This window comes from Aquarana catesbeiana, linkage group LG04, assembly GCF_042186555.1.
Source record: "Aquarana catesbeiana isolate 2022-GZ linkage group LG04, ASM4218655v1, whole genome shotgun sequence".
Lineage (NCBI taxonomy): Eukaryota > Metazoa > Chordata > Amphibia > Anura > Ranidae > Aquarana > Aquarana catesbeiana.
The window spans coordinates 490,050,042-490,067,448 of NC_133327.1; the positions used below are offsets into that span (position 1 = coordinate 490,050,042).

Below are 17,407 nucleotides of genomic sequence, written 5' to 3' on the forward strand. Positions count from 1 at the left end.
TCATTCAGGGACTGGGGAATTCCTTACATACGGTTTTAACATGGAGTACTGCAAATGCAAACTCTTAAATCTCTTTTTGATGTTTAAGAATTCAAACTTATGCTTTCGGATCTCTTGTGAGAAATCAGGGAGAAGCATACATCTTGAGCCATAGAAAGAGATATGCTTAAGATCTTGCGCAGTATGATTTTATACTATATCATTTAACAGACATATCAGGATAGGACACGAAGGACTGCCAGTAAGAGGGGTTTAAAAAGGGCTGCAATGTTTCTCTGCCCATAGTGTCCAAGAACTACTTTCATAAAACCAGTTGCATTTGCAGGTTTTAGGTGGGAGAAAAGCTGCATTAGAATAATTTTTACTGCAGGAATGGCATCCTCAATATCACTGACTCTACTTTCAACAGCAGTAGTGCATTCCCTGACCTTCTGTAAGTAATCAGAACAACATACTTGTACTACTTCTGTAAATCATGGTAAAATAAAAGAAATATCAAGCCTCATTGCATATACTTGTGATGACAGACTAACTAAGGAACTACTGCAGAGCTGAACAGAAAAGTACACATCTTTTAAGGCGGGTTCTACATATCACTCTAGGCAGCAGAGGTACAGATCGTGTTGGGCAGTAGCAGGTCTAATGGAGTCTCTAGGATCTATCACAGCTGTTGGCCCCTCAGCAGGCAGATATACTTCAGCGCCATCAGTATGCCTGGCAGAAGAGACAGGAACAGAGCAAAAGCCAGGTGTATGAGGCTCAGTTTCTGTTTGAAGCTATTTAATTGCGCTACCGCTTCATTTACCCTGTCCCTGTTTGCTGCCATGCTGTTCAGCCGCAATCTTGCGAGCCACTGTCCATCACACCCTTAGCCTGCTTGTGTTTCTCTGGCATCCTACCAGTGATATAGAAATGCTGGGCAGGTGTTTAGGAAGGAGATGCGGCAGTTAATTCTCACTGTGTTGCCACCAAAGCAGAGGAACAGAATGGAATGTTTTTCTTTTTACACCTTTCTCTTCTCAAACTGTGAATGTACAGTCAATAATACTGAAGAAGAGCTGACCCATTCTTTTCACAAACTATGATGAATAATTTACAAAGCTCTTAATAGAAAACCATCTCCTGCCCCACTCTCAGAGGAGGATGCCACCTTTTTAGACATGGATTTAGGTTGTCGTGAAACAATCGATCCTCTAGAACCCTTTGAGGTGTTCCTTGTCCCCCTTCTGCTCATAGCCTGATGCACAAAGCAGAGGCACTACCAGAAGGAATGCATACACTGCTAGGTCTATAGTCCAGTACAATTGCTGCTATTAATGCCCAGCCTGATGCAGCAGTAAAAAATGTGTCAAAGGAAATGCCTGCGTCACCAAACCTGTTAATGCCACCTCTTTGCTCGTGTCCCTCCACAGCCTGCAGTAATACAGTGTGCTTTTAAAAACTTTCATCCTCGTGTTTGGGGTGTCGGAGAAAGCCAACACCGTTAAGCCCCGCCCCGTGTTGCCTACGGCTCCTCCCACTTTTATAAAAAGGGGAGAAACCCCCCTCAAGCTTACCGGAGTTCCTGCTGTCCGTCTGGAGGAGGAGGAAGCATTTCAGCTCTCTGACACAACGCTGTTTCCAGCATGAGACGGTGAGTGCTCAATACAGCCCCCAGTGGTGACACATAGGCATGACAACATTTTACTGATTTTAAAGGAGACATTCATAAGCAAATTCAAAAAATTTCTTAGAAAACTCCACTTACCTTTCCCGCCGCAGGGTTTTCTGCGGTAAACCAACAGACCCAATCTTCACCCTTCACAGTGGGTTCCGTTAAACCTTCAGGAGCTGGGGAACCTTGCGGAAACCCACAATCCTGGACCTGCAACAGCACCCCACCAGTAAAACTTTATGGCCTTACTACCAAAAAGTACTGGATCCCGGGGTCCAGCTCTCTAAAAAGAGAAGCATTCACAGGCAAAAACCTTGTTTCTTCAGATACGAGGCCCGGGTACCATTCAATTTGGCCAGAAGAGACACTTTGAATGGATCCGGTCAGCATGGCTAGCCCCAGCAAGGATTGCTCCAGTGGAGCTCAGCACAGCACATCTTTACTTGTGACAAACACCTTAGACCAGGAATCTTCAAACTACGGCTCTCCAGCTTTTGCAGAACTACACATACCATGAGGCATTGTAAAACTCTGACATTCAGAGACATGACTAGGCATGATGGGAATTGTAGTTTCTGAACAACTGGAGGGCCGTAGTTTGAAGACCCCTGCCTTAGACACTGGCGAAAGAACTGAGGTACTTCCAGTAGTGGGATGGGTCATATAGGGAGGGCACTTTTTTGTCTTAGGGTGTGCCAGTGTCCATCACCTGAAGGTGGCCAATAACCCACATAGTAACTACTATGGTTCTGTGTCCCATGATCTGTCTACCTAATTTAGTATTGATGCACTACATAGGTTGACCTGTCAGCTGAATCTTGTCTAATTATACTAAGTACTGTCCTTTACCAGTTCTCTATTTGTTTACCAGGGTCTACTTCCAATGCCTCCCTCTTCTTGCACTATAATAGACAGATATAACAGTCTTTGACTGGGCACCTCCTCACTTGAACAGCTTTCTAAACTTGTAGGATTTGCACTATTATTCTTAAACGCTGATGTAAAGTTGGTGTACTATGTAAGGGTGAAAATATTAAATCCAGGCAGGAGTTTTGGTGTGGGAAAAGGCAATGCAAGAGTATCAGTAACAATTTGTTTAGGGAATTTAGTTTCAACAGTTTCTGGACTTGATACCAACATAACCCAAATTACTTACCTGGAGTAGAACTTTACCACTGTAAACACTCATTGGATACATTGTACCAAATGTCATCACAGCAATGGCAACAGCTGAGGCGGTATCCATGGCAAAATAATTGCTGCAGATACAAAAAGAGACAATTATACTACCTTGCACAGGCTCACACAAGTTTAGAAAACTATTAGTAGATCATATATCCATTTCAGCAAGAATTGCACCACAGCACATGGGAATTTTTTTTAGACTTTTATTTCTACACAGGCTTATTGTTTTCTGTTCTGCATAAGGGCACCAAGCATGCAATCTATGGGGGAGATTTAATAAAACTGGTGCACACAAGATCTGGTACAGCTGTGCATGGTAGCCAATCAGCTTCTAACTTCAACTTATTCAATTAAACTTTGACAATAAAACTAGGAAATTGGTTGGATTCTATGCAGAGCTGCACCAGATTTTGCACATTTTCTCTATATAAAATATAAATAAAAGCAGGATGATTAGAGCAAATTTCTTAATATCTCAAGAGCAGCTGCTAATTACATTGAAATACAGTGGGGACGGAAAGTATTCAGACCCCCTTAAATTTTTTCACTCTTTGTTATATTGCAGCCATTTGCTAAAATCATTTAAGTTAATTTTTTTCCTCATTAATGTACACACAGCACCCCATATTGACAGAAAAACAGAATTGTTGACATTTTTACAGATTTGTTAAAAAAGAAAAACTGAAATATCACATGGTCCTAAGTATTCAGACCCTTTGCTCAGTATTTAGTAGAAGCACCCTTTTGATCTAATACAGCCATGAGTCTTTTTTGGAAAGATGCAACAAGTTTTTTCACACCTGGATTTGGGGATCCTCTGCCATTCCTCCTTGCAGATCCAGTTCTGTCAGGTTGGATGGTAAACGTTTGTGGACAGCCATTTTTAGGTCTCTCCAGAGATGCTCAATTGGGTTTAAGTCAGGGCTCTGGCTGGGCCATTCAAAAATTATTTTAGCTGTCTGCTTAGGGTTATTGTCTTGTTGGAAGGTAAACCTTCGGCCCAGTCTCATCTTTCCCTCAATTGCAACCAGTCGTCCTGTCCCTGCAGCTGAAAAACACCCCCACAGCATGATGCTGCCACCACCATCACTGTTGGGACTGTATTGGACAGGTGATGAGTGCCTGGTTTTCTCCACACATACCGCTTAGAATTAAGGCCAAAAGTTCTATCTTGGTCTCATCAGACCAGAGAATCTTATTTATCACCATCTTGGAGTCCTTCAGGTGTTTTTTTTAGCAAACTCCATGCAGGCTTTCATGTGTCTTGCACTGAGGAGAGGCTTCCATCGGGCCACTCTGCCATAAATCCCAGACTGGTGGAGGGCTGCAGTGATGGTTGACTTTCTACAACTTTCTCCCATCTCCCGACTGCATCTCTGGAGCTCAGCCACAGTGATCTTTGGGTTCTTTTCTTTACCTCTCTCACCAAGGCTCTTCTCCCCTGATAGCTCAGTTTAGCCGGACGGCCAGCTCTAGGAAGGGTTCTGGTCATCCCAAACATCTTCCATTTAAGGATTATGGAGGCCACTGTGCTCTTAGGAACCTTAAGTGCAGCAGAAATGTTTTTGTAACCTTGGCCAGATCTGTGCCTTGTCACAATTCTGTCTCTGAGCTCTTCAGGCAGTTCCTTTGACCTCATTGCTCTGACATGCACTGTGCGCTGTAAGGTCTTATATAGACAGGTGTGTGGCTTTCCTAATCAAGTCCAATCAGTATAATCAAACACAGCTGGACTCAAATGAAGGTGTAGAACCATCTCAAAGATGATCGGAAGCAATGGACAGCACCTGAGTTAAATATATGAGTGTCACAGCAAAAGGTCTGAATACTTAGGACCATGTGATATTTCAGTTTTTCTTTTTTAATAAATCTGCAAAAATGACAACAATTATGCGTTTTTCTATAAATATAGGGTGCTGTGTGTACATTAATGTGGAAAAAAAATTAACTTAAATTATTTTAGCAAATGGCTGCAATATAACAAAGAGTGAAAAATGTAAGGGGGTCTGAATACTTTCCATCCCCACTGTATATGCGGAAGGGAAGTAGATCTTTTGAGTTGGCTAGAGAGACAAGATAACAATTTCCTGGTTGAAGTGAAAGGCTGAAACCACCTTAGGAAGAAAGGAGACGCTAGGGCTGAACACCACCTAGTCCCTGTGTAAGACCAGAAAGGATTCTCTACAGGTCAAAGCTGCCAGTTTTAGACACGCTTCTCACAGAAGTGATGGCAACAAGGAACACAACCTTGTGGGTGAAAGTGGATGAGGAAATATTCCCAACAGGTTCATGGGGCAGTTTTCAAAGAAAAACAAATTTCAAATGTCACAGAGTCAAGGGGGAGTGCACAGGGAGAGCCACATGCGAGACACCCTGCACAAGAGTCTTAAAGCATGGGAAGCTAACAGTCTCCAGAAAAAAACTGACAGATCTGCCCCTTGATGGTGCTCAGGGCCAAAGAGGGATTCAGGTCCATTTTCAGAAAAGCAATTAGGAGTGCCACTGTAAATTTTACTGGGATGAAAATCTCTTTCCTTGCACCAGTGAATTATGCCCATGTGCGATGGTAGACCTTGAGAAAAGTACACTTCCTAGCTTTTAGCCTCATAGGTGACCAGCTGATGACACAGCAATAGTTTCTCAGAGCAATAAACATAATGAGAAATAATAGGAGCAGTAAAAAGATCCCAAAGTTTAGTAGCCCTCTGACATTCAGCACCATACAGTTAACTAATCAGAGGCAACAGAGAGACTGGGTACATCATAGGCAGTGCCATGGCACTGTATTCTGATTGTGCTTTGCGGTTATTATTAAAAGGCACGTTTTTTCTTCAAAACAAATAACAAACGTTATAATTACCTGCTCTGTGCATTGGTTTTGCACAGAATGCCCTTATTCTCCTCTTCTTGGATCCCCTACCAGCACTCCAGGCCCCTCTCTCCTGCTCCAGAGCAAACAGCTTGCTGTGGGGGGCACTCGAGCAGAGCCTCTGCTCTGTCAGTCTATTCACACACAGAGCCGCGGCTCAGCCCCACCCCCTCTCTCTTCTCATTGGCTGACTGGCTGTGATTGACAGCAGATAGCTGAGGCTGTCATGCACCTCGCTGGTTCGCCATGGGGCTCAGGTGAGTACTAGGGGGGCTTATGCACACAGAAGGTTTTTTATCTTCATGCATAGAATGCATGAAGGTAAAAAACCTTCAGCCTTTACAGTACAACCACTTTACCTATCACAGGACCTGAAACACTGGATAGAGTCACTGGCAGAGTCTGTTTCAAGGTAAACTTGCAATTTTTGTTCCAGCAGGGTCCAGGTACAACCTCCAAGGCTGCACCAAAGATTTGCCAATCTGGATAGCTGCTCAGCTTAAATTAGCTCAGCAGCATGTAGATAAGGTCTTGATTAAAGTAAAATGTTCGAGAAAAAAACAAAAAAAAGCTAACAAAAAAAGGGGGAAAACTTTGTAAGCAGGACACTCCTAGGACACTAGCATGTCCAATTCCTCCTGAAGGTGGCAGTATAACACAATCATATTAGAAGAATGAATATTCATGATTCAGCTGTGGAAGCAGGAAAGGTTCAGACAGCTGGAGGTGACCAGGTCACTGTAGGCAGGCAGCTACGACCAATTGAGAATAATCCACGTGTCACATGCAATCAGGGTCAGTGGTGAGAAGGCGCTTCCTCAATGCTGAATGGCAGAAAAGAGTGCAAAGCTCGAGCATGACACTCCATCTAATGAATGACATCAGCACTTGGAGAGCTCAGTGTTAAGCTTTTCATAGTAAACTGACAGAAACATAAATGGATGATAATGGTGCCCAACAGTCCTATTAGCAAGATAGCTTCCAATGCACAGACCAAATTGCCTACTCACAAAGTGGGTTTTCAGTGACAGGGTCACACTAGAAGCTGTGCCAACAGCTAGGGACCCAGAAAGCACTCTATGACTAACACAGGTATTGAAAGCGCCACAATGTGGACCCAGTGCTGAAGGTTACATTCCAGGCAAGCCCCACACTCACCCAGTCCAGCAGGGTAAAGCTATTGCTCAGGATACGCAGATCAGCCTAAGCAGCGTGCAGGGAAATTTTAATCGGAGAAAAAAGGATCTTTATGGAAAAAGAAAAAAGGCTAGTCCCTGTATTTTGTTTGCCAATTTCTAGTGTACTGTATGCGGTAGTATAACCCAACAGTTTCTGAATTCACGTGTCCCTCAAGGAACAAGGAATAAAGACAGTTTTCATAAACGTTCCTCACTGTTACATTCATTTCTGTGGTCAAGTTACAGACTTACATGTGCCCCACTGTATTTATTTTTTTATTTTTTAACAAGCAGGATTGCTTTTTATTGAATACATAAGCGATACATACACAACAGGCATCCAGATAATGAAACATAGCAAAGAAAAAAAAAAGGGGGGGGGAAGTAATTCCAACAATTAAGACGTAACAATACATCACAAGGAGATACATAAGGAACACAGACTTACAACTACCAGCAAAGAAAATAAAACCAGTATAAACTCCTCCCATGCGGGGACAAACATTCAGCATATGATTTTTTTCATATTTCTGGTGGCAGTTGCTATTGATATATGTCAATTTGTACATAGGCAATACGCCATTTGTGGTAGATTCCCAAGGGGATGGGGAGCATGGGAGGGGGAAGCCCACTTCAAAAGTTTTTTTTTTTTTCCGCATAATACAATAGGTAGGTTATCAGTAACCTATAAATCTGGGTCTTTGCTCATCTTTGCTCATCACGTATGCCCAGCAGCACCAACTCTGGAGTACTGGGGAGAGACAGTTGTAAACGGGTGTTCCAAAACTGTGCCACCTGAGGGCAGGTCCAAAACATGTAAAAATATGTACCCTCAGCCATAAGACACAGTGTGTCAGAGTCAGAGGACCGCTGTGGATAGATTCTGTGTAACCTCTGTGGCGTAAAGTACACTCTATGCAAGAACTTTGTCTCGATCAATTTATCCCTGGAAGCTATAACCAGCTTGAAAATGTCCTCAAAGCAATCCTCCCAGACATGCCTATGTAGTGCAGGTATATCCGCTTGCCATTGTTTCCACAGCCTATCCACCTTAGGAGACTCTACACTAGGAAGAGCTATATACAGCATCGATAAGGGTATAGTCAGTGACTCCTGCTCCAAAAGCTCCTCAATCAGATCAGTCTTGAACGTGGATGAGCCAGGGAATTGGGGGCAAACCGCAGGTTGTAACTGGCAATATCCAAAGTACATCCATCGGGGGCAAATCAAATCTAGCAGATAATTCCCTAAAGGGCAGAAGTGTCCCTGCAGGCATAATATCCTGCAATCTATGAACACCAAATCTGTTCCAGACCTGCGAGTCAGGGATCATCCAGATGTGGGGAAGAGAAGGATTACCCCATTAGGGCTGATAGGGGGACCACCGATCGGGTTTCTTGAAACGTGCCCTAGCAGATATCCAAACTTTAATGGAACTCTAGTTGGGTGCGGGAGGGATGGGTATGCTGCCAAACCCTTGTATACCAAGTTTCTGAGCTCGATAAGGGTTCCCAACAAAGCATCCCAGTAATAGATTAAGTAGTTAGGGAGAACCAACCCACCACATCGAAGTGGCAGCTGAAGGGTAGACCTCACCAGACGCGAAGCAGCACCTGCCCATAAGAATGAGCTCACACAACTTTCAAGTTCCCTTAAGAAGGAGCTTTTCAGCCACATGGGGCAGTTGCGGAATACATAAATAAATGTAGGGAGGAAAATTATTTTAAGTATGTTGATGCGACCCAGTATATTAAAGGGGTAAGTTAGTCCAAGAGGTACAACCTACTCAAATCTCGTTGACACTTGTATGACCAAATATTTAAATTCTTCAACCCAAAGTAGGGGTAGGAGCTGCCAAGACCTTGGCCTTAGAATCCAACGGAAAGAGGACCGACTTCTTTCACTTAATCCGTATGCTGAAAAAATGGCCAAATTCATCAAAGATTGCCAGGGCAGTCTGTAGAGAGGAGCTCTCATCGCTTAAGTAAAGTAGGGTGTCATCGGCATATATGAGATCTTATCCTCCAGGGGGCCGATCCACCAATCTCCAAGGTGCCAGGAGTCCCGTATGAGAATGGCCAGAGGCTAAAGTGCCAAAGCAAATGAGCTCAGCGATAGAGGACACCCTGGTCGGGTACCTCTGCCCAGGGGAAATAATGCTGAAATCCTATCGTTAGTATGAACACGTGCCTTAGGAGTTTGGTAAAGCATGTCTAACCATTGGAGAAATCTAAGCTCGAATCAAAACCTGCGCAGCAAGCCCCAGAGAAAAGGCAATTCGATAGAGTCAAAGGCCTTCTCTGCGTCCAACGAGGCCACCACCCTTGTGCCAGCACTGTCATGTGCAGCCAAAAGATTGACTAAAAGGCGACAAATATTTATGTCGGTGCCCTTTCAGGTGCCCCACTGTATAGGCCCTAACTCAATATGTAAAGGCAAGGCTACACATCAAGTTCTGAGCTACTGGTCAGACCTTAAGAGTTACTCACCACCAACTGCTCCACCCAACCACTAACTTGCCCCGTCCCTAAAAACACACCCCTATCATAGACCCCTCATCACAGACCACCGCCCTCCATCACAGACCATTCCATCACAGATCCCTCCCTATTACAGACCCCCCTTTACATGCCCCTCAATCACAGACCCCCCCCATCACAGACCCCCTCATCACAGACCATCCCATCATAGATCCCTACCCATTACAGACCCCCCCCATCACAGATTCCTCCCTTATCACAGACCCCCCAGATCCCTCATCACAGACCCCCCCTCCCATCACAGATCCCTAACCACAGACCCCTCCATCACAGTCCTCCCTTGATATTACAGACGATCCCTTCCATAACATTGCAGTATTTCCCCCCCCCACCCTCCTCACACTGCCCTACCTTATTCACACAAGAAGGGAAACACGGCAGGTCCGAACAAAGGGCAGAACTTTTCATGTGAAAGGCAGGTGACTGGCTGCTGGGACCGCCCTGCTGCCTAGCAATCAATAACCCATTTCTTAACTTGAAAAGTTCCGCCCAATGTCCTGACCTGCCGTGCTTCCCATCTTGTGTGAATAAGGTAGGGCAGCATGGGGGGGGGGGGGGGGGGGGAGTGCTGCAATGTTATAGAAGGGACAAACCTGCTGCGTCTCCCATGCTGTGAACCTATTGATAGCAGCGGCTGCCCGGCCAGGAGGAGGAAAGCTCTCCCTCCTGCTTATTTTCACTCACCAAATGCGAACCATGGTATCTGCCTGTTTCACCATAAGATACGGAAAAGTTTCTTCCCGGTAAGAGCTGTGAAAATGTGGAATAGACTCTCTCAAGAGGTGGTTCTGGCCAGCTCAGTAGATTGTTTTAAAGAAGAACTATGGTCAAAGTGAAAAAATCTATATGTGATGTAACGCCATAATCTGTTAAACATATCTGGTTGTTCTGCAAATAACAATAAGGATATTGAAATATTTACCTTTTTCCCCACAGTTGAAAGCCCTCATGTTCACTTCATTTAATGAGGAGACAACGCTGCTTCCTCTGTTTCTAAATAACTCAGTTGTCCCCTTTTGTGTGATGCTGCTCTGAACAGACTACAACGTGCCGTCATCACATCACTAGGAGAGTTGCTTAGTCTATGAAAAGCTTCGGCGTCACAAAAATCCCACCCACTCTCCCCTCACGATTGGCCCGTAAAGCCCCACCCACTCCCACCTTTGCCCCATCTGTGCCTGCCCACTGCTTTTTCTCTATATTATACAAGCTCTTCCTGTCGACTTGGCTTCTCCTCTCATAAGCTTATAGAAGAAAACATGCAGCAAGAAACATACAGACAAACTGAAAAATCTGTGTGCAAAGTTACCTGGGATTTAAAAACTAATAATAACGATATAATTATTAAAAAATAAAAAATATATATATATAATGCTTACACAGTTAAAAATCCTTTGTGAGAATTTTTTTTAATCCAACAAAATTAAAGATATATTTTACACATTAATGAGCACATCATTTTTTTTTTTTCACATCACATATCCAAATCACATTGTGAAAAAGATACTTATGCTTGCACTTATAACCGCTTTGGTTCCAGAGCACCCTGAACATTCTGTGTCACCTCAGGGTACCTATTACTCACAGAGGTAAAAGGGTGACCAGTGGCGTGGCGTAGCGTGGGGGGGGGGGTAGTCAGGTCAGTCACCCCATGAGCAAGATCTAGAGGAGAACAGGAAAGCCCAAACTCCCGCCCCAACTCCTGAATGTGCTGCCACTTTCCCAGCATCCCATTAGCAGCCTGAGCCCTGGAGCGGTTTAGTGATGAGCGCTGACTGCGATTGGCCACACTGGGTAACATGATGTGGTACGGCGGTGGACAGAACTGGCTGTGGTGGCTGATAGGGGCTGCTTGCCCCCACAGCCCCTATCTTGCTGTCTGGGCCTCTGCTCTGGATCTCTTTGCTTGTCACAGGCTGTGACTCACAGCAGAGCATCGGAGGCAGAGCCCTACCATGTGAGTGGTGCTGGAGGACAAGGCTGCATCCCCTCCTCTCCTCTGTGCACCTGGCTCCTTCCACCCCTCCACCTGGCAGCAACTCCCACTCTCTGCGACACAGGGGACGCCGGATGATTAGGGGCACGGGGGACACAGGATGATCAGGAGACTCAGGAGTTACAGGGGACACTGCATGATTAGGGGCTCGGGGGTCACAGGGGACACAGGACGATTAGGGGTAGAGGGGCCACCGGATGATCAGGAGTCACAGGATAATCATGGAACTCAGGAGTCACAAGGGACACAATGATTAGGGGCACAGGAATCACAGGATGATTAGGGGTCATGGGGGACACAGGATGATCAGAAGTTACAGGGGACAATGCATGATTAGGGGCTCTGGGTCACATTGGACACAGGATGATTAGGGGCACAGGGGACACAGGGTGATTGAGATTCAAGGGTCACAGTTGACACCAGATGATTAGGGAACTTTGGGGACACCAGATGATCAGGGGATCTGTGGTCACAAGGGATGCTCTTTTTTTTTTCTCTCCCTCTTCTTTTCATGTTTCTCTCCTTCCCTCTCTCTGTCTTGCTCTCCTTTATCCCTCTCTTATTTTCCCTCTACCTTCTCTCTCTAAAATTACATAAAACATATTTAAACCTTTAAAAATATTAGGTCAAATACCAATAAAAAAATTGACATTATAAAACATAAGGATCAGTGACAACTTTTCCATCTTCCACTGAGAGCATTGCTGCAGCAGCACTAGCAAACTTGTGCTGACTGTGTTACATAGCACAGGCCCAGCTATCAATTAACAGATGGCCGTGTGTTATGTAAAATAGACCGAGCATGATAGAAGGCATAAGAAGTCATGGGAACTGTAGTTACCTGTGGGAGATGCAGATGCCAGCACAGTGGAAGGAAATGACATGCCAACTCCGCAGAACTCCTCCCACCATCACTAGCATTATCTAGTAGAGGAGGAATGGTGGAGAGGATTAGAGACCCCAATTTCAGCTATATGGTAGGAAAATAATAATTTCAGTTATTCTGTTAATTACCATCTGTAACTTTCAGGTATATGAGGACTTACTAAAATGTGTATGTTGCCTTTAGCTGTACTTTAACCGCTTCCCGTCCATGCTATAGCCGAATGACGGCTACAGCGTGGACCTTAATTGCCGGGAGGCTGTCAATAGACGTCCTCCTGTATATGAGCTGCCCTGCGGGGCGAGTGGGACATGCTCTGTGATCACAAAGTCAATGAGATTCGGCTGATGACAGATCGGAGAAGGGGGCCGAACTTGGCCCCTTTCCACGTGATCAGCTGTCAGCCAACGACAGCTACTCACGTGATGTAAACAAAAGGTAATCGACTTTTTTTTTATGCTTGTGCCGACAGATTTTTCTGTAAAGGTGAACTTACACTTTAACATTATCTTACACATACTAAGTGTAATTTTGAGAATAAGCCAATTAAGCACACACTATGGGGTTTGATTTACTAAAAGCAAATAGACTGTGCACTTTGCAAGTGCAGTGGCACTCATTTTCCCCAGAGCTTAGAGAATGTGGTGAAGTTTCGCTTTGTAAAGGATACCCAATCATGTGAAAGGAAAATTAGAAAAAAAAAAAAAAAAAAACAACATCATAAGTTTTACTTGTTCATGAGTGGATGATGGAAATCAGCAGAGCTTCACCACATTTACAGAGCTCTCAGGAAAATGAGTGCAGCTGCATTTGCAAAGTGCACAGTCTACTTGCCTTTAGTTAATTAACCTGTATGGTTTGGACTGTAGGGCACCATCTGTATAGCTTTGTGCTGAATACCAGTTTTAGGTCTGCTAGCCCTGGCTCATTGATGTATGAAGATGAGCTATATACCAGTTTTTGTTGATAAGAAAAAAAAGAATACATATAAACATAAATTTACACACATTGAAAGATAAATACATTTATAAAAATGTACACACCCATACCTGAGGTAACCACCTTTTACTTACTTAATTTCAATCAACATGTAAGTAATGCAAAGTGCTAACGCTCCAGCAATGTCAATTAACACAAAAGGATTCATCCGAGGTAGGAAGATACTACTCAGCCCAGGGATAATACCACATAAACTGCAGAAAGAAAAACAAAAACAACCACATTAAACCAATAGGACAACATTTTCTGTGTGCAAATCTGCCTGCAATTTTGGATTTTTAAAAGCAAAGGAAAAAAAAAAAAAAGGATTTGAGATGAGCTAAAACAAACCAAAAACCCTCCTGAAAACTGATGCAAAGTACAACCTTCTTAAAACAAATGGTATCTTGCGTGTTTTACTTCTATCACAAATCCCAAAAACAAGAATATTCAGTCTGCATTTTAGGAAGACATGCAGCCTTATCTTATACAGCCATTAACTTCAAACTAAAAACATAGTTAGGTTGAAAGAAAAAAAAAAAAAGACACAAGTCCATCCAGTTCAACCATAAAAATATATAAATAAAATCATACAATCCCATATAGCCAGTCCTTCACCCACAGTTGATCCAGAGGAAGGCGATAAACCCCAGCAAAGCATGATCCAATTTGCTACAGCAGGGGAAAAAAATTCCTTCCTGATCCCCCAGGAACTTTACCTATAAATAATAGTACCCAGCTATATATTATGTACATTTAGGAAAGAATCCAGGCCTTTCTTAAAGCAATCTACTGAGCTGGCCAGGACCACCTCTGGAGGGAGTCTATTTTACATTTTCACAGCTCTAATGCCGTACACACCGTACCGTACACACGATCGGAATTTCCGTCAGAAAAAATTTGGATGGTTTTTCTGATGGAATTCTGCTCAAGCTTGCCTTGCATACACACGGTCACACAAAAGTTCTCTGAACTTTCGACCGTCAAGAACGCGGTGACATACAACACTACGACGAGCCAAGAAAGTGAAGTTCAATGCTTCTGAGCATGCGTGATTTTTTGCGCGTCCGAATTGCATACAAACTAACGTATTTCCGGATAGGAACTTTTCCCGACCAAAAAATAGAGAACATGCTCTCAATCTTTTGCTGGCTGGAATTTCGCCAGCAAAAGACCGATGGAGCATACACACGGTTGCATTTTCCGACAAAAAGCTCTCATCAGAGTTTTGCTGGCGGCATTTCTGATCATGTGTACGCGGCATTACTGTGAAGAAACCTTTCCGTATTTGGAGATGCAATCTTTTTTCCTCTAGGTGTAAAGAGTGCCCCCTTGTCCTCTGTGTTTACCGTAAAGTGAATAACTCAACACCAAGTTCAGTATATGGACCCCTTATATATTTACATAGGTTGAAAAAAGCCACAAGTCCATCTAGTTCAAGCAAAAAAAAAAAAATATAATAATATTATTATTATTAATAATAATAAAATCCCATATGCACAATTCTATACCCACAGTTAATCCAGAGGAAGGCAAAAAACCCCAGCAAAGTATGCTCCAACTTGCTACTGCAGGGGAAAAAATTCCTTCCTGATCCCCCTAGAGGCAATCGGATTTACCCTGGATGATCTTTACCTATAAATGTTAGTACCGTGTTATATTCTGTAATGCTTGGTACACACAGTCCGATTAACAGACAAATGATCTTCGTTTTTTTTTTGCATGCTTATCTCATGTCGAATCTCATGAGTTTAATAAAGTCACGAAAATTCCCGTACGACAGCATAAAAATTCGGAAGTGATGTCATGTGTTGTAATGCACTTGTATTGCATTTTCGAACGATAGGCGTACTGATTAAACGAAAATCGTACGATCTGGCATCGTACGAAAAAAATTTCCGCGCATGTCCGATAGAATAATATCAGATGAACTGTCCTGATCAGCTCTCAAAAGCTCTGTACTAACGTTCCGATTATCATACGATCGATTCGAATGCGGCATTTTTCGTACGATTTTCGTGTGTACGGGGCTTATGTTTAGGAAAGAATCTAGGCCTTTTTTAAAGCAATCTACGGAGCTTGCCAGAACCACCTCTGGAGGGAGTCTATTCCACATTTTCATAGCTCTTATGTCCTGTACACACGATAGGATGTTCCGACAACAAATGTTTGATGGGAGCATGTTGTCGGAAATACTGACTGTGTGTAGGCTCCATCAGACATTTTCCATCGGAATTTCCGACAAACAAAATTTGAGATCTGGATCTCAAATTTTCCGACAACAAAATCCGTGTTGGAAATTCTGATCATGTGTAAACAATTCCGACGAACAAAATTCCATGCATGCTCGGAATCAAGCAGAAGAGCCGCACTGGCTATTGAACTTCATCTTTCTCGGCTCGTCACCGCGTTCTTGACGTTCGGAATTTCCGACAAGATTTGTGTGACCGTGTGTACACAAGACAAGTTTGAGCCAACGTCCGTCAGAAAAAAATCCACGGTTTTGTTGTCGGAAAATCCTATCGCGTGTACAGGGCATTACTGTGAAGAAACCTTTCCATATTTGGAGATGAAATCTTGTTTCCTCTAGACGTAAAAATAGAATTTTTTTAACAGCTTACCTGTAAAATCCTTTTCTTGGAGTACATCACGGGACACAGAGCCATAGTAATTACTATGTGGGTTATAGGCCACCTTTAGGTGATGGACACTGGCACACCCTAATACAGGAAGTCCACTCCCTATATAATCCCTCCCACTACTGGGAGTACCTCAGTTTTTGTAGCAAAGCAATATACATGTATTAAAAGAGGGGAGGGACCTCTGTGTCTCGTGATGTACTCCAAGAAAAGGATTTTACAGATAAGCTGAAAAAAAAATCCTATTTTCTTTATCGTACATCACGGGACACAGAGCCATAGTAATCTATGTGGGGTGTCCCAGAGCAATGCCAACTGAGGGGAGGGAGACAACAAAAGTAGGGCACCATAAGACCAGAGGACTTATACTGCTGCCTGAAGCACACTGCGCCCAAAGGCGATATCCTCATGCCTTTTTACATCAACCTGATAGAATCTGGTAAATGTATGTGCTGAAGACCAAGTTGCGGCCTTGCAGATTTGAGCCATGGAGGCTTGGTGATGTACTGCCCATGAAGCACTAACAGTCCTGGGGGAGTGCGCTTTGATTTGAGAGGGTGGAATCTTCCTCTTCAAACCATAAGCTTGAACAATTACTTGCCGAATCCATTTAGAAATAGCATACCAAGATCTTCTGGGCCACAAGAATCACAGACTTCCCTTCCTGCTTGATCCTGCGAAGAAGTTGTGGAAGCAGAATAGGAGAGAATGCATAAATCAGTGAGAACTGATTCCACGGGACCACCAAGCCATCTGTTCTGCATGCTAGCGGATCTCTTGTTCTTGACACAAAGTTGTTGATCTTCTTGTTGAACCTGGACGCAAACAGATCTACGTCTGGAATCCCCCATCTTCGGCATATTGCCAGGAAAATCTCGGGGTGAAGGGACCATTCTCCCATGAACAACTGCTGGTGACTCAAATAGTCCGCCTGCCAATTTTCTATCCCTGGAATGAAGACTGCCGATAGGCAAGGTACATTGTTTTCTGCCCAAGTTAGGATAAGATTCACCTCTCTCTGGGCCGCACGACGTCTTGTGCCCCCTTGGTGATTGATATAAGCCACGGCTGTGGCATTGTTGGATTGGATCCTGACAGGACAATTACGTAACCTGAACGTCCAGGCCCTCAGGGCCAAGCGCACTGCCCGAACCTGTAGAATGTTGATGGGCAAGGCCATTTCTGATTTGGACCATTTTCCTTGGACAGTTGCTTCCTCCAGGACTGCTCCCCAACCCAAAAGGCTGGCATCTGTTACCACCTTCCAGGTAACTGGAAGGATTTTCCCTTTTGCAGATTCTTGGTTATCAACCACCAACCGCACCTTTGGAGACAGATACATTGGGAAATCTAGAGCTTGGACTTTCTTGTTCTAAGCTAATAGGATACTGTTTTGCAGCAGCCTCGAATGAAACTGAGCATAAGGAACGGCTTTGAATGAAGCCACCATCTTTCTCAACAACCTCATGCAAAGCCGAATAGAAG

At 43.8% G+C, this 17,407-nt stretch overlaps 1 protein-coding gene across 2 annotated transcripts in view; it reads right to left on the bottom strand.

Moving 5' to 3' along the window:
- The window catches only part of SLC30A6 (solute carrier family 30 member 6), a 139,148-nt gene that overhangs the window by 60,053 nt on the left and 61,688 nt on the right, over nt 1-17,407 (bottom strand). For both annotated transcript variants that reach the window (XR_012243944.1, XM_073627662.1), the window contains exons 10-11: nt 13,379-13,498; nt 2,811-2,913 (exon numbers count right to left, since the gene is read on the bottom strand). Coding sequence is in view for 1 of the 2 variants with exons in the window: in XM_073627662.1 (XP_073483763.1) it covers nt 2,811-2,913; nt 13,379-13,498 (223 nt within the window). In the remaining variant the exon portion in view is untranslated. The remainder of the gene's footprint in view (nt 1-2,810; nt 2,914-13,378; nt 13,499-17,407) is intronic.